Here is a 25171-nt window from a genome sequence, read left to right as displayed (position 1 = left end):
AAAAGGACTTACATAGTTATTACATAAAAGAATACCTGTTTCATTTTTCTTAATGTTCACCCATTTAATTTTTAAATAATCATCTGTCAGGTGAGTAGTATAGATAATAAGATTCCATTTTTATTTTATCATCAACTAATAACAAGTTAATGGTTAACTGTCACTTAGCTTTATCTCCTTGTCTTGGAAGATATAAATTAGTTATCAAAGAAGGTAGTCTAATGAGAGGCCATCTTATTCATCATGTTTAGACTGTTTCACGAAAAAACTTTTAAGGTATTTTTGTTTTGTTTTATGTTGCCAAAATATAAATTTGAAGAAAACTTAGAGGTAATTTGATGCATTCAGTAGTTTTTGTTGCGGTTAATAAAAAATTGATTCAAATAGCTTAAACATTAAGGAAATAGGCTTGCTAATGTAACTGGAAATCTAGTGATAGATGGCTTATCAGTCATAGTCCTGGTAGGAAACAGATGTCATGCTCAAACTTGGTTACTGAGAGGAGTTTAATGCAAGGCTCTTCACAAGTTGTGAGCATTGTTAAGGGAAGTCAGCAAAGTTTGAAGAGATGAGAGGAATGAGTGTTTAGCATAACTCAAATAGAAAGTTACTGTAACTATAGGAGAAGTGTACCTGATTAGAGTGTGGTCTTTGATAAAGGAATATAGAAAGGAATATAGTATACTCACCTGAAGGGGTGAAGCCAAGGAGATGAATGCCGCAAACTTCATTTTCTTTCTATCCTTTAATTTCCTGCTGGAGTCTCTAACTAGTCAAACCCAGCTGGAAGCCAACAGACAAGGGAGCATCCCAAGCACAGAAATAGGATAGGGAAGGTTGGAAAGTGGATCAGTGCGGCCAGCCAAACATATCCAGTAAGTTGGACTTCAGGGTTTGGTTGTCTCAGTCTCAATTATGTCATCAGAGACCCGGGTTTTTTCTATATGTCTGTTCTGCTACCTATAGTCATGATTTTATGCTATAGCTGTTATTCTTTGTGGTCATACAAGGTTGCCAGGCCGACTTGGTGCTATAAGCCTTCACATCCGGGTGGAGAGAGAGAGAGCTCCTTTCTCCCAGTTACTGAACAAGATCCTTCCCTCCAATCTGACTGGTCAGCTTAGGTCTTGGTCTACTTTGAACCTAATATTATCATGAAAATTTTTATGCTCCATATCTGAACTAATCATTGTCTGCCCCTGCCAAACAACAACAACAACACACACACACAAGTGATTCACATTGGAGTAGGCTATTTGGAGCTCAATCTTGGTGTCCTGGGAGGAGCAAAATGGATACTACTTTGTGATATACCTCTGACTAATTGACATAATTTCCCACAATTTGCTTAATATATAATGCATATTATATATATATACATATACATATATATGTATATATATATATAATGTTTTCTGTAATAAAAATGAACATTTATGGCAATCCATTCTGTTGTGGTCTGCTCTAAGTGTGGGAAAGACCTCTCTTTACTGAGTAGCAATTTCTCTCTGTAACATCCATTGCTCCTATTCGGTTTAATTACTTCAGGAGTAGATGTTATAATATAACTGTTTTTTCTAGCTTCTCAGATTATGCTTCCAAATATGTTTAGTCACCCCTCATATAGTACTTGTTGCAAATTATGTATTCGGTTACCATACAAAAGTAATGTCATATAGTTTAAATTCCAGAGCTTGCATTCTACAGATTTATAACTATAAATTATCCAAGTGTATCTCTTTTTAAAATGGCTTTGCTTGAGAAAATGAAAGCAAATCTCAAAATAAACAAATATTTTCAAGCAATCAATCAAAGTAAACACATTAAAACAAAATTGAATGTCCTTCCTCCACCCTCTTCTAATCTGTGTTATATCTTATCTGTTCTGTTCTTAATTTATTCTTGAATTTGACATGAATTCAGTTAAACATTTACTGAGGAATTATGGCAGATACCAGATGGATAAAAGATGAATAAGATAGTATCCTTTTTTATATAAGGAAAGAAAGATATGTGAATAACAGTTACACAAAGCAGAAGGAATAAGTACTACGTACTTATAGGTAAAGGTAACATGCTATTGAAGAGAACATTCATTTTATGCCTGGTAGAATTTTGAGTGGGCTAATAAAAAAATACAATTTTAGAAAAATGTTTCCTGAAGATCAATTTTATAATGAAAAACTGCTACACGACAGCATTAATTGCTATGAAAAATAAATTGACATTTTATTTTAGTAATATGGAAGGCCTCATGTGATGCTTCTAGCATATCTTTTAATAACATGGAGAAAGTTAAAACTGGTTTCCAGATTATGAATTAGTTCCTCAAATGATTATGTTCATAGTGGTCAATCTGATTTTATATCACTTTAGTGTTTTTATAAACACATGACAGATTTTATAGGCCAAAATCTGATCGCTAAGACTATTTAGGAACAGGTTCTAACTGTTCTATTTCAGGGTTTTAGGCATAAAAGTAGACTGTATCAGATAATATTCTTGAAATCATTATTACTGAATAAAAATAAAATGTATAAGATAAGCTATGTGAAATTATAACCAGTGAAGGAGATGGCTGAAGCTTTAAATAACCATTGCTCTTCATTTTGTTCCCCTAAACATGAATAAAATAAAATATTTTAGAATTTAAAAGCAGTATTATTTTTTATTAAAGTTCTTTTAAAATGAGTGACCAATCTGCTTTATTTTAACTCAAATATTTATTTGTCTTTGTCTTCCTCCCACCTTGTAATAACAGTTATTTGTTAGGATCATTTCCTCCATCTTATGAAATTTTCATGTAAAGTTATGCTGTAAGGCTTGGTTTGAATTTTGTTGGACTATTGCTGATCTACTCACTGCTGGTGTTTTGTCAAACACATAGCCTACTAATACAAAATCACTGCGAGCCTTATTCAAACTAGTTTAAATGCCACCTTCTCAGTAAAACCTCTTTTAACCTCCCTTCTACAAATTTTCTATTCACTTCATGTTCTTTTCATACACTTGTTATATTTAACATGTTACATATTTTACCTTTTTAGTTTATTTATTGTATGTCCTTGTCTTCTCTTAGAATGTAAGTCTATGTGGGCAGTTTTTTTTTTTTTTTTTTTTTCAGTTTTCTTAACTACTCTTTCCACAGTGCCAAGGAGAGTACCTGGCAAACAATAAGTGCTCAACATGCATATTTTCTGAATGGCTAAATGAAAAGCATTGAGCTGTACCTTTAAGGGAAATGCAATGGATGCAAGGGTTTTACAAGTTAAAGTAGTAGCATGATAGAGAAAGCAGGTGAAGCAGTCTGGCATGCGTGAGAAATTGGCCCAAAGAAATACTTTGTTTGACTCAGTGAAAAGTTTTTTAATTTTATTTTGTTTAGGTACCTTAAGCAGTCCTCACTACTCTTTATTGTCTCCTATTCTAATTCACACATTATTGTTAAATTCCTGCATATTGTCGTCATTTGAGTTTGTTACTCCTTATGTAGAAGTATGAAAAAATGCATGGCATGTTTAGGTCAAATTTATTGAGTTGCCCTTTTTAAGAGCGTGATGAATGTAAGCAAATCATATGGGAAGTAAAATTGGTAAGAGAATTTAGTCGCTTTTAGACCTTAATTATCCTATACTGATATTTGGATTCAATCAGTGGGTCATAGAGATAAAGATTTGATGTGACCTGTGCTTTAGGGTTGAGTGTAGGGGATTCTTTAGGGAGGATGGTGATACTATAAAAAGTATCATAGCGACGAAAACAAACGATTTGCATAGGAAGATATATTTTTTGATATTTGAGTTTGAATTACTAGTTTTTATGAAGAGCATTTTCTCTGTAATATTTTCATCTGAGATTATACTCTACTGTAACATGTCCAATTAAAATATAATGCAAGCCTCATATGCTATTTAAAATTTTCTGGTAAGAAGCAACAGGTGAAATTAATTTTAATAATATATATTTTTTAAACTAGTATATCCAAAATATTATCACTGCAACATAGACTCAACAGCAACAACAAAAATAATAGTTATTTTGCATTGTTTTTTCATTCGAAATCTTCAAAATCCAGTGCATACATACTTACAGCACCTGTCACTTAGGTCTAGCCACATGTCAAAGGCTCAGTAGACACCTATGGCTAGTGGCTACTGTATTGGACAGTGCAGCTTGAAGGTTTGGTTTGAATTTTGGAAGGTTTGTTGTTTATCTAAATACCATTGGTGATAGGTTACATACTGTGATGACACTTGAAAATTCTAGATGAGAGTACTCAGCCTAGAGATAATGTAATATTAAGCCATGGAAGCATAAAATATCATCTAGGAAGAGTGTATTTATGAAGAGAAGACCAAAGAAATAATCTTCAGCAGTTTCCATCTTTTAAGCAAAAGACACTGAAGAGTCTGAGGGTCATGAAAGGCAAAGGAGGACAGTATTTCCAGGGAAGTGAGATCCTCTTTTTCAGGGACTATGGATTTGAAAGGTTGGGAATGTTTTATGTTAAGCAGGATGCATTGCATTTGTCAATGTGCAACTCATTTTTATCTTTTGGAAGAAATGATTCATTGGAATGGTAGGCTCAATTTATTTTCACTTTCGTTTGGAGCTAGTGAAAGCCCTTCTCTTTCCCAATGTCTCTGTGTGTGTGTGTGTGTGTGTGTGTGTGTGTGTGTGTGTGTGTGTGTATTATCATGATAGTAATTCTACTCCATTTTAATTTTCTAAGATCTTTTCTTGTTAGTCAATTTCTAAACAAATGGAATGAAACCATTCTTATCCATAACTTATTTTATTTCTTTAGCTTGAGTTGAGAGTGGCATTGTTCAACCTGAGCTATTATTTATCTATAGTTGTCCTAGAATGGGCCACAAATAACAAACTGTCATTTAGAGAATTATCTTAAAATCTTAGGTTTCTAAATATAATTAAATTTTGAATAGCAAAGAAAGTATAAAAAGTTATATCTGTATATTTTCAGCTTGAATTTCTGCTTTCTTTCTTTAGTCATCAAGAGTTCATATCACTAGAGCTGTCCTGGAGCAGTTTTTATCCTTTGCAAAATACCTTGACGGTTTATCTCATGGAGCACCTTTGCTGAAGCAGCTTTGTGATCACATTTTATTCAACCCAGCCATCTGGATACATATACCTGCAAAGGTATACATTTTAATGTCATTCATTTTATTTTAGTGTAATGTTATAAATTATAAATGTAAATTACAGTTATTGGATCTAAACTATCCAGTAGAAAGCATTTGGATTTTTCAGTTTATTTTACAGTCAGTTTGAAGCAGTTATATTAGGTAGTATTAGAAATCAAAACAGTAAATATGTAAATATTAAAATAAATAAAACTGTAGTTAAAAATTTTTTTCTTATGGGGTGATGAGAAAGTTCTGGAACTAAATAATAGTAATTGTTGCTTAAAAAATGTTGAAGCTGTACTTCTTACCCTATACAAAGGTGAAACCCACTTAGATTTAAGACCTAAATTTGAGAGGTAAACTATAAAGCTAATAGGAGAAATCGTTGAAAGATACCTTTGCAGTTTGGGGATAGCCCAAACGTTCTTAAGTTAGACCTTCAAAACCTCTCTTTTTAGGGGGAAAATTACTGCATTTGATGATATCAAAATTAAAGATTTTGTTAAATGATCTTCAGAGACAATGTCAATAAATAGATGATAGATTAGGAGGTTTTTTTACAATGTCAGAAATTATCGAGGCAAGAGGAAAACATTGAATATGAACTGAAAATTAGATATTAGTATTGCACAAATGTTAAATTTACTGAGTGGAGGAATTGTATTATGCTCTATTTAGGAGAAGGTCCTTATTCTTAGGAGATTTACATTGAAGTAGTTAGTGGTGAAGTGTCTGAATGTCAGCAACTTCCTTTCAAACGTTAGTCAAAATATATTTATACATCTATATCTATAATATAATAGAGAGAAATAAAGCAGATGTGGAAAAATATTAACAGTTGATAAATCTATTATGATGGTTACATAACTTTTTTGTTTGAAAATTTTCAAAGTAAAAAATTGGAGAAAATAGCAATTAATAACGTTCAGAATGTACAAGTCTTCAGAATAGCAATTAAAAATAGCAATTAATAACGTTCAGAATGTACAACTCTTGAAAATCAGCACTAAAAAGATTTAAAAAATTAGGCTTGATGTAATGGTTGCATTCTGAAGTCATTAGATGTGATTCATACCTTTCCAAGAAAGAGAATCTGGTACACTGATTATTAAGACTAGGAAAAGAAAAAATAGCAGGTAACTAACTATATCATGATAATTGTCATCATTGTGACTGGAAAATTCCTTGTATTGTGAGCATAGAGTTTTTATCATGATATGTAAAAATATTTTTTAAAAGAAATTTATACATAAATTTTTTTTAGATATAAACATAATTTTTTTATTATTTTGCATACCTAAATTTAGCCTCCTTATATTCTAGTAGAAATCAGTAATGAGGGACATTTTCATGAATTTGAGCTGCATTTTATAATTTTCAAATCTCCCACATAACTTTGAAGTTCTAATTTTTATTATGGTTTGTCATTTTAATTATTGTGCTAAAACGCAAACCTGAAGTTTGTTCACTCTTTAAACATGGTGTTTAAACTTGTCATCTGTATATTTACATGCTAGATTCTGATAATGTGGCAGTAGGTAAGAAAATTTCAAATTACATGAACTTTTAGGATCTATGACAACAATATATATTTTTTTCCAAATATGATACAGCTGGCTGATGTCAGGTTCGGTTCCTTTGAACTGCTGCAGTGTACTTTGATTCAGGGCTTTAGTCTAATTGGCCTTTTAAATAATTTAATCTTCCTATTGGATAATTTCAATGGAATTATTGAATCATTTAAAATTATTTTATTATTAATAACTATTAGATTACCTTTAGTAAAATTTTATTATAATGTGTTGATTCCAGATTATTTTCTTTTTATAATATAAATAACACTTAATAAATAGTTATATTTCACCTCGTAATAAATGGTTCTTTCTTGGCCTTTAATGATTTACGTTTAAATTAGAATAGAATGTATATTTATAATATAAACACTTGAGGCATTTTAAATTTATTTTAATGCTTTGCTAATATTCTGTACTAGGTTCAGCTTTCCCTATACACTTATTTGTCTGCTGAATTTATTGGAACTGCTACCATTTACACCACCATACGCAGAGTAGGAACAGTATTACAGCTAATGCATACACTAAAATATTACTACTGGGTCATTAATCCTGCCGACAGTAGTGGCATTGCACCCAAAGGTTTAGGTAAGTACAATGCTTCTACGTTGTCTGTACTATGATTGGTGTATATCCTAAGTACTATTATAGTGAACAGATGTGCATGGTTATGAAATTAACACTGAGCTATTGTCTTTCTTGTGTAGTAGACTGGTATATTGAGAATTTTTTGTGATAAAGAAGAAGCTTATAGCTTTCGTATTAAGTTTTTGGAATAAAGACAGGTGAAAATAAATAATATTGTACCTTTTAGCCTATATGGTTGTTGTGATATAATCATAATATTAAAAACAGATGAATGATATTGCTCATGGCCAGTGTGTTCTAATACAGTCGTTTAAACATTTTGAGATTGTTGCCTTCCTTTGTATTTTTTCCCCAAACTTCATTCTTTGTTCTAAGTAAAGTAGAAACTAATTTAATTCTCAGTGCATTGTGTTGTTTTAAAAATATTGCCGATTTTCCTAATTATATAAAAAATACATGCTCATTATAGAAAATAAAATAATATAGAAGAAAAAAATTGTTCATAACCCAAACCCCAGGAGTAATCACTGTTACAAGTTGGGTGTGTGATCTTCCACTATTTCTTATTGCATAAATATGTGAAATATATTAACTCTTTTACAGAATTCAGATTTTCTTTTCTTTTTCTTGGATCTACATAGTAATCTAAGAGGATACACCACTTACATGTTTCCAAAGTTTTGATCCTATGAATAATGCAGTGATCTATTTCTTTGTGTATACTTATTCCCCTCCATCTTTGATTTGTTTACAGTTACTGAGAAAGGGTATCCTGATAAATATTGTGAATTTTTTCAGAAGTATTGTACTAGCTTGCAATTTCACCAGTGGTATGTTAGTGTGCTTTTTTCTCAGCATACTCATAATAGCAATTACCATTTTATAAAAATCTTTTTGATAGGGTAAAATAACATTTTACTATTCTAATATTCATTTATTGGCTTACATTGTCTTTCATTTTACTGATGGGCTTTTAAAATTGTGTTATTCACACTCGGGTTTATATTCTGTCATTTATGTTTTTTTCCCATTGCTTTTAGACTTAAGAATGCCTAAAATTAACTGAATACTTAACATGAGTTAGAATCTATGCTAAGCACCCTACATGTTAATTTTGTTTAATCATTTACGTGTAATGTATTTATATATATATATGTAAATATGTAAATACATATACATATTTACACATACACATAGGGCTATATCTATATATAACAACATTGCTAATATCACTCCCAGTTTGCATTTTAGGAAACTGAAAGTTGGTACAAAGTAACAGAACTAAAATTTGAATCATGTCTGCCTGACTCAGAGCCCTAGTTTTTACGATTACACTCTGATAGAGTTTTCTCTACTCTAGACAAATCATACGTTCACAAATATTTATTTCTGCTTCAAAAAATTAATTTCTAATTTACAGAAAAGTTGCAAGAATTGTACAAAGAATTCTTACATACCCCCACCGTATTTCCCAATATTTTATATCTTACCATTTAGATTTTACCATTTTATTTCTGTGTAAATATAAACATGTATATAAACATATGCATTTTTTTCTGAATAAATTGAGAATAAATTATAGGTATGATGCCCTATTTCTCCTAAATACTTTAATATTTATTTCCTAAAAGGTAAGGGCACTCTCTTGAGTTAATGAAGAGCAACCATTAAAATCAGGTAATTAACATTAATACAATACTATCATCTCATAAAAAGCTCCCATTCAAATTTAACCCATTTTACCAATAATATCCATTCTAGAAAAAAAAGTCTTTCTTCTTTCTCTGAATCACAGTCGAGGATCATGCGTGACATTTGGTTGCCTTGTCACCGTAATATTCTTCAATTAGAATACTTATTTTAGTATTTCCTTGTCTTCCATGGCCTTGACATTTTTGAAGAATACAGACAATTTTTTAGAATGTCCTTTAATCTGCATTTATTTGATATTTGCTCATGATGATTTAGGTTTTTTATTTTTAGAAGGAATCACACAGAAGTCATAACAATTCTGTCTCAATGTTATCATTACAAGAGGCACATGATGTTGAGTTGTCTTATTATTTTACTAGTGATGTTAACTTTTGGTGTCTGCCAGGGTTCTTTACTGTAAAATTCCACTTTCTCCTCTGTAATCTTAAGTGTCTGGTGGAGAAATACATTGAGACTATATAAACATCCTGTTCTTCAACAAACTTTTGCCCACTGGCTTTAGTTCATTGACTCTTGTCAGAATTGATCTTTACTGTGATGGCTGCCAAATGGCGACATTTTCTGAGATATTTATTAGTTTGAATTCTGCAGTAACAAAGAAGTTGTTTTTTTCTTCCATTTACTAATTTATTTGTTCATTTCTTAGTGTCAGTGTAAATTTCATGGATTCCTGTTTAATTTGGTATTATATCAACAGTTGGTACACTTTCTCTGCGAAGGGCCAGGCAGTAAAAATTTAGGCTTAGGGAGCCATAGATCTCCACTATAAGTGGTCAGCTCTGCACTGTATTGCAAAAACAGCCACAGACAGTACGTAAGTGAATGGCTGTGGTTTGTGCCGGTGAAACTTAAAGAAAAAACAGTGGCTGCATGGATTTAGTGTAGAGACTATCCCCTGAATTGTATCCTTATTTATTTTGATGTTCAAGTTGTACTGGATTTGGCCAATAGGAGCCCCTTCACATGAGTCTTGGGTCTTTATGACAAACGTCCATAAATTTTTTGTACTTCCTTGCTTTCTGGTGTAGGATATTTTTGGTTCATCTTTTATTTTCCTTATCTCAGAAGCCCTGGTTTGTTTTGTAGATACGGTTTTAAGAAACCAAGATCTGGGTGATAGGTGTGCTTATTGTGTTTATTGCTCTTTGGGTATCATTGCTTCTAGGCATTCTTGTTGGACAGATCTAGGAAATATAAGCTTAAATGCAAATACATATATATGTATATGCATACCTCTAAACTGATCTATCTGTATTAATAACCATGAGTTCACACAAGTAAATTCAATCCCAATCCAAAACCACATGGGTCAATCGAGCCTCAAATTGATTATTTTTACAACTTTCTTCCTTCAATATTTAGAAATCTGGCTACCATTATCTTTAATATTTTTTTAATATATTTACTTATTCTACTTTATGAAACCCACATTCTTACCCATGCACCATCATCTTCTAAGCTTTGACATTGCCAGTTGGCTCTGACCATCTTCGGTTCTGACATAAAATGGTCCTTTTCACCTCCTTGCCCCTTATTGTTTCTTTACCACTGACCATACTACTGGCCTCTGTTGTCTCCTCACCCTGACCCTGAAAATCCTGCCAGACTTAGTTGCCTCCTTGGCTCTTTCCAGCCCCTTGTGTCTCCTTGGCCTCTGCTGCTTCCGCAGTGACAAAGTGGAAGAGTATTTCTTTTTATTTTCATTAAATTTTATACTTTTTTAAAAAGTTAAAAAAAAAATTTTAATTGAGGTATACTTGATAATTAACATATTAGTTTTGGGTGTATAATGTAATGATTTGATATTTGTATACATTGAGAAATGATCACCACAATAATTAAATCTGTCACTGTACATCGTTAAAGTTTTTTTTTTTCTTGTGATAAGAACTTTTAAAATTTAGTCTCTTAGCAACTTTCAAATATGCAATACAGAATTATCTGCAGTAACCATGTTGTACATTACATGCCGCTGATGTATCATTTCTTTTTCTTTATGGTTTAATTTATTCTTTTTAATCTATCTTTTAATTAATTTGTTCTCTTTAATCTTTTTTTTTTTTTTTTGCGGTACACGGCCTCTCACTGTTGTGGCCTCTCCCGTTGCGGAGCACAGGCTCCGGACGTGCAGGCTCAGCGGCCATGGCCCACGGGCCCAGCTGCTCCGCGGCACGTGGGATCTTCGCGGGCCGGGGCACGAACCCGTGTCCCCTGCATCGGCAGGCGCCACCTGGGAAGCTCCTGTTCTCTTTAATCCAACCAACCACTGCGCCACCAGGGAAGCCCCTGTTCTCTTTAATCTTTTTGATTTAACTTTTCAATCTGTCTGAAATTAATTTTGTTATTTAGTGGAATGTGAGGTTTTGAAACACATAGTTTTCTATATTACAATTTGTTCAATACTAATTTGACCTAAATAATGCTTTCTTTTAAGAACATTTTAAAGATAATATGTACTACACTACCTTTTCATAGAAGTATTATGCATATGTACACTAACCTTGAGAAGTAGAATCTTTTTCCTTTGACTGTGATTCCACACTTTTGTCTCTGAAATTTTCTTTTTTTTTTACATCTTTATTGGAGTATAATTGCTTTACAATGGTGTGTTAGTTTCTGCTTTATAACAAAGTGATTCAGTTATACATATACATATGTTCCCATATCTCTTCCCTCTTGCATCTCCCTCCCTCCCACCCTAACTATCCCACCCAACTAGGCGGTCACAAAGCACCGAGCTGATCTCCCTGTGCTATGCGGCTGCTTCCCACTAGCTATCTATTTTACGTTTGGTAGTGTATATATATCCATGCCACTCTCTTGCTTTGTCACAGCTTACCCTTCCCCCTCCCCATATCCTTAACTCCATTCTATAGTAGGTCTGTGTCTTTATTCCTGTCTTACCGCTAGGTTCTTCATGACATTTTTTTTTTCTTAAATTCCATATATATGTGTTAGCATACGGTATTTGTCTTTCTCTTTCTGACTTACTTCACTCTGTATGACAGACTCTAGGTCCATCCACCTCATTACAAATAGCTCAATTTCGTTTCTTTCTATGGCTGAGTAATATTCCATTGTATATATGTGCCACATCTTTATCCATTCATCCGATGATGATTCATTCATCCGATTCATCGGATCCATTCATCCGATGACACTTAGGTTGTTTCCATCTCCGGGCTATTGTAAACAGAGCTGCAATGAACATTTTAGTACATGACTCTTTTTGAATTATGGTTTTCTCAGGGTATATGCCCAGTAGTGGGATTGCTGGGTCATATGGTAGTTCTATTTGTAGTTTCTTAAGGAACCTCCATACTGTTCTCCATAGTGGCTGTACCAATTCACATTCCCACCAGCAGTGCAAGAGTGTTCCCTTTCCTCCACACCCTCTCCAGCATTTATTGTTTCCAGATATTTTGATGATGGCCATTCTGATTGGTGTGAGATGATATCTCATTGTAGTTTTGATTTGCATTTCTCTAATGATTAATGATGTTGAGCATTCTTTCATGTGTTTGTTGGCAGTCTGTATATCTCCTTTGGAGAAATGTCTATTTAGATCTTCTGCCCATTTTTGGATTGGGTTGTTTGGTTTTTTGCTATTGAGCTTATAAATTTTGGAGATTAATCCTTTGTCAGTTGCTTAATTTGTAAATATTTTCTCCTATTTTGAGGGTTGTCTTTTGGTCTTGTTCATGGTTTCCTTTGCTGTGCAAAAGCTTTTAAGTTTCATTAGGTCCCATTTGTTGATTTTTGTTTTTATTTCCATTTCTCTAGGAGGTGGGTCAGAAAGGATCTTGCTGTGATTTATGTCATAGAGTCTTCTGCCTATGTTTTCCTCTAAGAGTTTGATAGTTTCTGGCCTTACATTTAGGTCTTTAATCCATTTTGAGCTTATTTTTGTGTATGGTGTTAGGGAGTGATCTAATCTCATACTTTTACATGTAGCTGTCCAGTTTTCCCAGCACCACTTATTGAAGAGGCCGTCCTTTCTCCACTGTACATTCCTGCCTCCTTTATGAAAGATAAGGTGACCATATGTGCATGGGTTTATCTCTGGGCTTTCTATCCTGTTCCATTGATCTATATTTCTGTTTTTGTGCCAGTACCATACTGTCTTGATTACTGTAGCTTTGTAGTATAGTCTGAAGTCAGGGAGCCTGATTCCTCCATCTCCATTTTTTGTTCTCAAGATTGCTTTGGCTATTCGGGGTCTTTTGTGTTTCCATACAAACTGTGAAATATTTTGTTCTAGTTCTGTGAAAAATGCCAGTGGTAGTTTGATAGGGATTGCATTGAATGTGTAGATTGCTTTGGGTAGTAGAGTCATTTTCACAATGTTGATTCTTCCAATCCAAGAACATGGTATATCTCTCCATCTATTTGTATCATCTTTAATTTCTTTCATCAGTGTCTTATAATTTTCTGCATACAGGTCTTTTGTCTCCTTAGGTAGGTTTATTCCTAGATATTTTATTCTTTTTGTTGCAATGGTAAATGGGAGTGTTTTCTTGATTTCACTTTCAGATTTTTCATCACTAGTGTATAGGAATGCCAGACACTTCTGTGCATTAATTTTGTATCCTGCTACTTTACCAAATTCATTGATTAGCTCTAGTAGTTTTCTGGTAGCATCTTTAGGATTCTCTATGTATAGTATCATGTCATCTGCAAAGAGTGACAGCTTTACTTCTTCTTTTCTGATATGGATTCCTTTTATTTCCTTTTCTTCTCTGATTGCTGTGGCTAAAACTTCCAAAACTATGTTGAATAAGAGTGGTGAGAGTGGGCAACCTTGTCTTGTTCCTGATCTTAGTGGAAATGCTTTCAGTTTTTCACCATTGAGGACGATGTTGGCTGTGGGTTTGTCATATATGGCCTTTATTATGTTGAGGAAAGTTCCCTCTATGCCTACTTTCTGCAGGTTTTTTTAATCATAAATGGGTGTTTAATTTTGTCGAAAGCTTTCTCTGCATCTATTGAGATGATCATATGGTTTTTCTCCTTCATTTTGTTAATATGGTGTATCACGTTGATTGATTTGCGTATATTGAAGAATCCTTGCATTCCTGGAATAAACCCCAGTTGATCATGGTGTATGATACTTTTAATGTGTTGTTGGATTCTGTTTGCTAGTATTTTGTTGAGGATTTCTACGTCTATGTTCATCAGTGATATTGGCCTGTAGTTTTCTTTCTTTGTGACATCTTTGTCTGGTTTTGGTATCAGGGTGATGGTGGCCTCATAGAATGAGTTTGGGAGTGTTCCTCCCTCTGCTATATTTTGGAAGAGTTTGAGAAGGATAGGTGTTAGCTCTTCTCTAAATGTTTGATAGAATTCGCCTGTGAAACCATCTGGTCCTGGGCTTTGGTTTGTTGGAAAATTTTTAATCACAGTTTCAATTTCAGTGCTTGTGATTGGTCTGTTCATATTTTCTATTACTTTCTGGTACAGTCTTGGCAGCTTGTGTATTTCTAAGAATTTGTCCGTTTCTTCCAGGTTGTGCATTTTATTGGCTTAGAGTTGCTTGTAGTAATCTCTCATGATCCTTTGTATTTCTGCAGTGTCAGTTGTTACTTCTCCTTTTTCATTTCTAATTCTATTGATTTGAGTCTTCTCCCTTTTTTTCTTGATGAGTCTGGCTAATGGTTTATCAATTTTATTTATCTTCTCAAAGAACCAGCTTTTAGTTTTATTGATCTATGGTATTGTTTCTTTCATTTCTTTTTCATTTATTTCTGACCTGATTTTTATGATTTCTTTCCCTCTGCTAACTTTGGTGTTTTTTTTTGTTCTTCTTTCTCTAATTGCTTTAGGTGCAAGGTTAGGTTGTTTATTCGAGATGTTTCCTTCTTCTTAAGGTAGGATTGTATTGCTATAAACTTCCCTCTTAGAACTGCTTTTGTGGCATCCCATAGGTTTTGGGTCGTCGTGTCTCCATTGTCATTTGTTTCTAGGTATTTTTTTATTTCCTCTTTGATTTCTTCAGTGATCACTTCGTTATTAGGTAGTGTATTGTTTAGCCTCCATGTGTTTGTATTTTTTACAGATCTTCTCCTGTAATTGATATCTAGTCTCATGGTATTGTGGTCGGAAAAGATACTTGATAAAATTTCAATTTTCTTAAATTTACCAAGGCTAGATTTGTGACCCAAGATATGATCTATCCTGGAGAATGTTCTATGAGCACTTGAGAAAAATGTGTATTCTGTTGTTTTTGGATGGAATGTCCTATAAATATCAATTAAGTCCGTCTTGTTTAATGTATCATTTAAAGCTTGTGTTTCCTTATTTATTTTCATTTTGGATGATCTGTCCATTGGTGAAACTGGGTGTTAAAGTCCCTTACTATGAATGTGTTACTGTTGATTTCCCCCTTTATGGCTGTTAGTATTTGCCTTATGTATTGAGGTGCTCCTATGCTGGGTGCATAAATATTTACAATTGTTAGATCTTCTTGGATCGATCCCTTGATCATTATGTAGTGTCCTTCTTTGTCTCTTCTAATAGTCTTTATTTTAAAGTCTATTTTGTCTGATATGAGAATTGCTACTCCAGCTTTCTTTTGGTTTCCATTTGCATGGAATATCTTTTTCCATCCCCTTACTTTCAGTCTGTATGTGTCTCTAGGTCTGAAGTGGGTCTGTTGTAGACAGCATATATAAGGGTCTTGTTTTTGTATCCTTCAGCCAGTCTGTGTGTTTTGGTGGGAGCATTTAGTCCATTGACATTAAGGTAATTATCGATATGTATGTTCCTATTCCCATTTTCTTAATTGTTTTGGGTTCGTTATTGTAGGTCTTTTCCTTCTCTTGTGTTTCTTGCCTAGAGAAGTTCCTTTAGTATTTGTTGTAAAGCTGGTTTGGTGGTGCTGAGCTCTCTCAGCTTTTGCTTGTTTGTAGAGGTTTTAATTTCTCCATCAAATCTGAATGAGATCCTTGCTGGGTAGAGTAATCTTGGTTGCAGGTTTTTCTCCTTCATCACTTTAAATATGTCCTGCCAGTCCCTTCTGTCTTGCAGAGTTTCTGCTGAAAGATCAGCTGTTAACCTTATGGGGATTCCCTTGTGTGTTATTTGTTGTTTTTCCCTTGCTGCTTTTAATATGTTTTCTTTGTATTTAATTTTTGATAGTTTGATTAATATGTGTCTTGGCGTATTTCTCCTTGGATTTATCCTGTATGGGACTCTCTGTGCTTCCTGGACTGGATTAACTATTTCCTTTCCCCTATTAGGGAAGTTTTCAACTATAATCTCTTCAAATATTTTCTCAGTCCCTTTCTTTTTCTCTTCTTCTTCTGGAACCCCTATAATTCGAATGTTGGTGCGTTTAATGTTGTCTCAGAGGTCTCTGAGACTGTCCTCAGTTCTTTTCATTCTTTTTTCTTTATTCTGCTCTGCAGTAGTTATTTCCACTATTTTATCTTCCAGGTCACTTTTCCGTTCTTCTGCCTCAGTTATTCTGCTATTTATCCCATCTAGAGTATTTTTAATTTCATTTATTATGTTGTTCATCATTGTTTGTTTCATCTTTAGTTCTTCTAGGTCCTTGTTAACTGTTTCTTGCATTTTGTCTATTCTATTTCCAAGATTTTGGATCATCTTTACTATCATTATTCTGAATTCTTTTTCAGGTAGACTGCCTATTTCCTCTTCATTTGTTAGGTCTGGTGGGTTTTTATCTTGCTCCTTCATCTGCTGTGTGTTTTTCTGTCTGCTCATTTTGCTTATCTTACTGTGTTTGGGGTCTCCTTTTTGCAGGCTGCAGGTTCGTAGTTCCTGTTGTTTTTGGTGTCTGTCCCCAGTGGCTAAAGTTGGTTCAGTGGGTTGTGTAGGCTTTCTGGTGGAGGGGACTAGTGCCTGTGTTCTGGTGGATAAGGCTGGATCTTGTCTTTCTGGTGGGCAGGTCCACATCTGGTGGTGTGTTTTGGGGTGTCTGTGGACTTATTATGATTTTAGGCAGCCTCTCTGCTAATGGGTGGGGTTACGTTCCTGTCTTGCTAGTTGTTTGGCATAGGATGTCCAGCACTGTAGCTTGCTGGTCGTTGAGTGAAGCTGGGTCCTGGTGTAGAGATGGAGATCTCTGGGAGATTTTCGCCATTTGATATTATTATGTGGAGCTGGGAGGTCTCATGTGGACCAGTGTCCTGAAGTTGTCTCTCCCACCTCAGAGGCACAGCACTGACTCCTGGCTGTAACACCAAGAGCCTTTCATCCACACGGCTCAGAATAAAAGGGAGAAAAAGTAGAAAGAAAGAAAGAAGGGAAGAAAGGAAGAAAGGAAGGAAGGAAGAAAGAAGGGAGGGAGGGAGGAGGGAAGGAAAGAAGGAATGAAGGAAGGAAAGAAAAGATTAAAGTTATTAAAATAAAAAATTATTAAGAAAAAAATTTGTTTTTAAAGAAAATACAAACAAACAAAAAACATCAACAAAAAAAAAACGGACGGATAGAACCTTAGGACAAATGGTGGAAGCAAAGCTATACAGACAAAATCTCACACAGAAGCGTACACATACACACTCACAAAAAGAGGAAAAGGGGAAAAAATAAATCTTGCTCTCAAAGTCCACCTCCTCAGTTTGGGATGATTCATTGTCTATTCAGGTATTCCACAGATGCAGGGTACATCAAGTTGATTGTGGAGCTTTAATCTGCTGCTTCTGAGCCTGCTGGGAGAGATTTCCTTTTCTCTTTGTTCTCACAGCTCCTGGTGCTCAGCTTTGGATTTGGCCCTGCCTCTGCGTGTAGGTCGCTGGAAGGCGTCTGTTCTTCGCTCAGATAGGACAGGGTTAAAGGAGCAGCTGCTTCGGGGGCTGTGGCTCAATGAGCCCGGGGTGGGGGGGGGGGAGGGAGGGGCATGGAGTGCCGGGCGATGTTGCACCAGCCTGAGGCGTGCCGTGCGTTCTCCCGGGGAAGTTGTCCCTGGATCCCGGGACCCTTGCATTGGCGGGCTGCACAGGCTCCCCGGAAAGGGGGTGTGGATAGTGATCTGAGCTCACACACAGGCTTCTTGTTGGCGGCAGCAGCAGCCTTAGCGTCTCATCCCCGTCTCGGGTGTCCGCGCTTGCAGCCACAGCTCGCGTCCGTCTCTGAAGCTCCTTTAAGCAGCGCTCTTAATCCCCTCTCCTCGTTCACCAGGAAACAGAGAGGGAAGAAAAAGTCTCTTGCCTCTTCGGCAGGTCCAGACTTTTCCCCGGACTCCCTCCCGGCCAGCCATGGCGCACTAGCCCCCTTCAGGCTGTGTTCGCGCCGACAACCCCAGTCCTCTCCGTGCGCTCCGACCGAAGCCTGAGCCTCAGCTCCCAGCCCCGCCCACCCCGGCGGTTGAGGAGACAAGCCTCTCGGGCTGGTGAGTGCCGGTCGGCACCAATCCTCTGTGCAGAAATCTCTCCACTTTGCCCTCTGCACCCCTGTTGCTGTGCTCTCCCCCACGGCTCCGCAGCTTTACCCCTCCCTCACCCGCAGTCTCCGCCCGCGAAGGGGCTTCCTAGTGTGTGGAAACCTTTCCTCCTTCACAGCTCCCTCCCACTGGTGCAGGTCCCATCCGTATCCTTTTCTCTCTGTTTATTCTTTTTTTCTTTTGCCGTACCCAGGTACGTGCGGACTTTCTTACCTTTTGGGATGTCTGAGGTCTTCTGCCAGCGTTCCGTAGGTGTTCTGTAGGAGCTTTTCAACGTGTAGATGTATTTCTGGTGTATCTGTGGGGAGGAAGGTGATCTCCGCGTCTTACTCTTCCGCCATCTTCCCCTCGTTCCCCTGTCTCTGAAATTTTTATATATGATTCACTGTAAAAACATTTATTTATATTAAAAATCTCATAGTAGTACATGATCTTGGTAGCCCGTGAAATAATGTAAAGATTTGTGATTAAAAAGTTAATACTTGCCCAAGGAGCCAGTATTACCAGTCTTACATATTTTTTCACCTCTATTTGTCTGCTCAAACACAAAGTTACAGATTTATATGCATAGGTAATTCATATTATAGGTGTTTCAAAGACTTATTCTGAATATATCACAAACACAAAGTGGTATTATATATGTAAATACAATGAACCTTGTATGAGTATCACCAAGCTTAAGGAATAGAATATTACCATAAGCCTGTATATATCTATCCTTGGTCAGACATTTATCCCATTTCCAGGCGTAGAGATAACCCCATCTTCAATTTTATGTTTATTATACCTTTTCTTGAGTCTTTATTATTTTTTACTGCGCTTTTTATTTTTTACTGTGCTTTACTCCTTTGTTATTTACATTGTGTAATATCAATATATGACAGTAGTAAGTATACTGAGTGCTTACAATTAAAATGGACCAGTTACTATTCTAATTCCTTTACATATGTTGATCCATTTAATCCTCACAAAATATCCTATGACAAAGAGCTTTTGTCCTCATCCTAACAATAAGAAACACTTATGTACAAATATAGTATAACACTTGTCCAATTTCATTAAGTGGTGGCCAAATTATAAATAAAAGTAAGGAAATTATTATTGAAATAATGGTGCTGTCTCTAAGGAGATGGTGTGGGGGATGTGATCAGGAAGGGGGGTGTGGCTCAGAGCTGAGAGCTGGGTAGGGTGAGACTTTATTGTGTGCTGGAGCAGACTGGTGCCACCAACAATTATTAATATTTGATGAGATGGTTGTCAAAACATTGGTGGCGTGAACTTGAAACCAGTCATGGAGGGAGTATTTATTTACACAACAGAAATCAGAAATCTGCATATGATATAAATCAGGACCTCACCCTCCAGTCTGCGCAGCTCCTTTACCTACACACCAAGGGTTGATAGGTTTCTCTGCCAAGCTGCTGTCAGTGTTCAGTTTCGTGACCTAAGAAGTTGTTATACAGGTGTTCATCTTATAATAATTCATTAAGTTGTAAATGTATATCTTCTGTATGTGTACTGTATTTCACAACGAAAATATTAAAAAAACAAAAATAATAGCAAGTTTTGGTAAGGAGGGAAAGAGTACTTTGTACACTATTGGCAGGAGTAGGGCAACAAATGTAGAAATGGGAAAGAGATTTCTTTCCCAAGAGTAGATAAAATGGATTGTTTAAGGGCTAATTTGTTTTGATGTGTAATAATCTACACATAAATATTTGTGGAGTGAATAAGCATATGCTATAAATTATACATAAAAGGATTATAGATTAAAACTTATACAGAAGCTATATAAATCTGGGTTGCTTCAAGTAAGGCTTGATGTTTAAGGACTTCATGGTTCTAGCTATGTTTCTTAAAGGTATAATTTCATTACTGCATATTACATATTACATATATATCATGGCATATTCTCATTTTTATTGGTAATTAAATATTTGCACTTATTTACTTTGAAATTTAGGTGTTTTATTGGAAATGATATGTACACTATAACTGTTTATGCTTATTTCATTTATTGACTCAAGCATTTAGAGTGTCATAATAATACGTATTTTGTGTATATAAGTGTCATAGAAGAAAAAAGCTTCAAAACAAATAATTACGTAGAGTATCACTTTTCTATGGTTTGTTCTATAATATGCAGATGAAAATGGAGAATGATTTTAAACATAGGTAAGAAGAAGGTGGAAAAAATATTGGGAAAACTTGGATTTGAGGGGGAAAAGGGAACCTATTAAGTTAATAAAAGTAGGGAAATGTATCCATGTAAAGACTTGATATTATTTATTTATCAATGAACAGTAATATAATTTTTAAAAAGTAATTCTTTCCCGCAAATCTGACATTTAGTAAAAAATTTGAAATTGCCAAAAATCTGAAAATAATATTTGTATTCTCTATTATTGAAATTGTACAGAATTAATACTAAGAAATATGATAATTATAATGACTATAACTTAAAGTATTCCATAATATCACAACATAATTGCATTAAGCTTATTATTAAGTAATAATAATGAGGGGTTTTATTGTTTGTTGTTTCTTTTTATTTTCTGTTTTATTCTAGATGGTCCCCGGCCATCACAAAAAGAAATTATATCACTACGGGCATTTATGTTACTTTTCCTGAAACAGCTTATATTAAAGGTAAAACAGTTTTATGTAATTCAAAATTGCAGTATATTACATGAAAAGAATGTTTTGGCAGAGTTTAAATCATTATTGTAAAATTAGTTTTACAACCTTTAATTCATGAATTGCTTTCAATATTCTGTAAATCTTAGTATTAACTTTTGTTGAACTTCACTTTGTGCTAATACTCTTTGAGGTCCTCTATCCTAAGGGGTGTAGCAGAAATAGATAAGGAACATATATACATAAAAATTGAGCATGAAGATTTCATTTTAGAAAATGATCTGTGTTCCTGTTTGAGAAGACTTATATATTTTTATCACATTAGGATTTTTAAAAGATTAAGATAAATAGAAAATAAAGGTAAAATGCACAGCAATTAATATTGTAAAGTTTTGTGGTAATTTGCATTATTTTAAGAAAAGAATACATGTTTAGAAAATAGTAATATTAATATATTTAGACGATCAAAATATAATAATTTTTATAGTAAAGTCAGTCAAACATTAGCAACTTTAGAAGAATAGGTACAATTTTCTAAATATGTACGTATTTACCTTGAAATAATATAGTCTATGAATTATGAAGTATCTAGATATTTTAATTAAAGCATCACTGCTTTTAAGTTGTCCATATTTTATTTTAAAGTGATCATTTTGATGGCTGTCTTTAATTAAAGTTTTAATTTTAGATTTAAATTAATTAATTTTTTAAAAAATTAGGATCGAGGGGTCAAGGAAGATGAACTTCAGAGTATATTAAATTACCTGCTTACAATGCATGAGGTAGGACATGGTCTGGGTCTTCTATTTTAATAATTTTATTCAATGCATTAGAAAACATTTATAACTAAATAAATATTGCTGATCCTTATTATGCAGGATGAAAATATTCATGATGTGTTACAGTTACTAGTGGCTTTAATGTCAGAACACCCAGCCTCAATGATACCAGCGTTTGATCAAAGAAATGGAATAAGGTATGTTTATAATATTAGTACTATTAGTAGGCTTTAATTGAGTACAGTTGTGCTTCCCAGAATAATCCCTATTGAGTTAACTTTTGAGTGTATATAGCAAAATCTTACACATAGGAAGGGAATAGATGGAGAAATCTGTTATTAATCTTCTAATACTCAAGGGAACTGATGAAGTGTATAGAAAATGGGTCTCGGGTCTCAAGAAGAATAAATATATTGCTGTTGCTGTAGTAAAGACATTTTAAGTAGTGGGAAGAGCAAATATTTTGGCAAGAAGATGAGAGAGCATGGTATATTTCGACAAAAGAGAGTTCAAGAAAAGTCTATGAGTTTAGGCTCAAGAGCTAGATAGTGGCCAGGTTTGAAAGATCCGTATAACGTATAATGGTAAGAAGTTCAGATTTTATTTTATTGGTGATGAAAACTAAAGAATTTTGAATACACAACTGATTTGCTCAGATTTCTATTTTGCTAGATTTACAATCAGCAGTGTGGAAAATGAGTTGGAGATAGATAAAACTGATGTAGCAAGATCAGTAGAGAGATTATTTTATTCATCAGTGTTAGAGATGACGAGCTAGGACAGTGGCAGTATGATGGGAATGATGGAGATGAAATATTTTGGAACAAGAAGCCAAATTTGAAAACTAACTTTACTTATGGTGATTGTAAAGTAATTATGTAGATAAGTAAAACATAGTTTCTTGGTTAGTATTCTTATTAACTTAAACCTAAAACCTAGCCCCTTAAGGAGTCTCCCTTATTATTTTTCTGGAGTCTGAGTTATTTGAATAAATAAGAAATCTAGGTTATGCCATGTGTACCTCAGTGAACTTCCACAGGTTATAAAAAGAGTTTGGAAATAATATATTAGTAAATGTCAAGGGACTTTATTAGTGCTTCTTTTACTTGGGCATTTATATCAGCAAATAACTTTCTAGTCTTGAAGGACTTCCTTTTCAAATCAGAGAAACAATCACTTTATTTCTATGTGGATATCTAACTTGTGACACCACTCTTACCTTTGAGTTTACAACCCATTGGGTTGCTAATCTATTTAAATAAGAAGATTGTACATTTAATTATTAACAACTACAAATATATTTTATTGTGAGGTTGAACTGTATGAAATTGCTGAAACGTAAGTGACTTTACCAAATAAAGGCAATTTCATATGGCTCAACCTAATAATATAGTACAAACAATTACACTCATTCTTCTTAAATTATATTTAGATTGAACACTTAGTATCCTTGAACTTAGATCCTAGTACCTGCTTCTTTTATTATATTTACTGATTAATTAAGAAATCAATTAAAAATATACTCATTACCCTTATGAATGATACCAACCTTCGATTGGTTAATATGGTGAAATGCAAAAATAAAATCCTGCTTTCCTTTGACACACTGGAAATAATTATCTTACGAGAGAGTGCTATTTGGTAAGCTCTTTAGAGGACTGAAATAGTATCTTAACTGTATAACATGAAAAGATTGATTGAGCACAATAAGTACAAAGGCCTTGTTGCTCATGGTTGACACCAGCTGAACATGTCACATTGTTACCAGTGTGTTCAAAACAATCACAAACATGGAAAATGTGCTACTTTAGTTTTTCCACTTAAAAAGAATGTAGAGGATGTAGGCTCTGGTTTAGAATATGGAAAAAATAGGCTTATTAGATACAAAATTTTAAATTCTGTATCCTAGAAAATAGGTACTAAAGGGTGACAGTTATGTATGGGGAAATTTTTGATTAATTATAATTCAAGCATGCTAAGAAATGAACACAAAGAATGAACTTAATTTAATTCTGATAATATTTTAACTGGACTTAAGGAAGACCTTGTGGTGATACTGACCTGAACATAAAAAAAATGTAATATTTTTATATCTGAAAATCTTTAGAGAAAAGAAGAATTTCTTTTTTCACATAGTTTAGATCATTTTCTGGCTGAATATAGTAAGCTGGGGCAAATGAATTAGGATTCACCTGTATTATTATATTGTAAGTACACAGTCATTAATTGATTTGTCAGTAAATTTCCTTTTCATACTTTATCTTGGTTTTTGTAAGAAATACGTGTCTGGTTGTGAAAAAAATCCTATGTAGCACAGATGTCTGATGGCCTTAGATGATTTCATATTTCAAATATTAAATCATAATTTCTGTTGATCTAAGGTGGATCTTACACCTTTTTACTCCTTTAACTCAGTTATTCGTAGAGAATAGGAACTCTGGGAGTTTCTGATTACATATCTGAGTATAGTCATATTTTTATGCTGTGCGGTTTTGCTTTGGTTTTCAAGATTATTTTTGCTGTTGAATGTTCTTTGTTATGATTTCCTGACTATTTCTTTGACATGTATAATTTTTCTATTGTCATATTTGTCTTTTTTTCATTACTGTTGTTGGTCCTTAAAAGTTCTGAAAATATATTTCAATGTAAATTTATATTCATTTAAGAACTTGAGGGTTTTGCAAAAAACTATCTTCTGAAGGAAATAATCACTGTAGAGTTTACTTCTTCTCATAATGTATTCTTCAGTAGTATAATTTTTAAAAAGTATTATCAACAATGTATTATTTTATTTTTTAAAGTCTAAGTTACTTTAAATAAAATAGATGTCATTAACTTTCAGTTATTTGTTCCCCTCTGTTAATGTCACTGAAATGAAAGGAAAATCATACTGCATCTTCTCTTACCTGTTTTTGTGTTCAGACTATATTACTTCACTTCAAAATATAAAATGGCATTTTAAGTTTTACAAAGATATTTAATAGAATAAAGCACACCCTAATTTTATAGAGTCACCACAGCCACCCTCAGAACCTTCTTAAATTGTAGAATTAGTTGCAAAAGAATGCAGTTATTATTGCCCCCTTCTACCTTATAGAAAAAATATTTGTTTTTATTTTTTGAAAAAATGAGATAAAAATTTTGAAGTACATATAAGTATTATAATGAATATATCCCTGCTGTTATATAGGATTTGAAGTGACTGTGTAAGTTAGGTCATGTGTTAGTTTATTGTACAAACACATTAGGGTAGGAACCAAGAATTGGAAATCTATGAAGAAACAAGTTTGCTTCTTCTGCGACTTCCTGTATAGCTGCTTTATTCCT

At 34.0% G+C, this 25171-nt stretch overlaps 1 protein-coding gene across 5 annotated transcripts in view; it reads left to right on the top strand.

Moving 5' to 3' along the window:
• Positions 1 to 25171, top strand: part of NBEA (neurobeachin) — a 629334-nt gene that overhangs the window by 137638 nt on the left and 466525 nt on the right. For all 5 annotated transcript variants that reach the window (XM_049701354.1, XM_033410053.2, XM_049701353.1 and 2 more), the window contains exons 12-16: positions 5011 to 5163; positions 7144 to 7312; positions 20998 to 21077; positions 21785 to 21847; positions 21944 to 22041. In XM_049701354.1, coding sequence (XP_049557311.1) covers positions 5011 to 5163; positions 7144 to 7312; positions 20998 to 21077; positions 21785 to 21847; positions 21944 to 22041 — 563 coding nt within the window. The remainder of the gene's footprint in view (positions 1 to 5010; positions 5164 to 7143; positions 7313 to 20997; positions 21078 to 21784; positions 21848 to 21943; positions 22042 to 25171) is intronic.

This window comes from Orcinus orca, chromosome 18 (assembly GCF_937001465.1).
Source record: "Orcinus orca chromosome 18, mOrcOrc1.1, whole genome shotgun sequence".
Classification (NCBI taxonomy): Eukaryota; Metazoa; Chordata; class Mammalia; order Artiodactyla; family Delphinidae; genus Orcinus; species Orcinus orca.
This window is presented reverse-complemented; position numbering and strand designations above follow the sequence as displayed.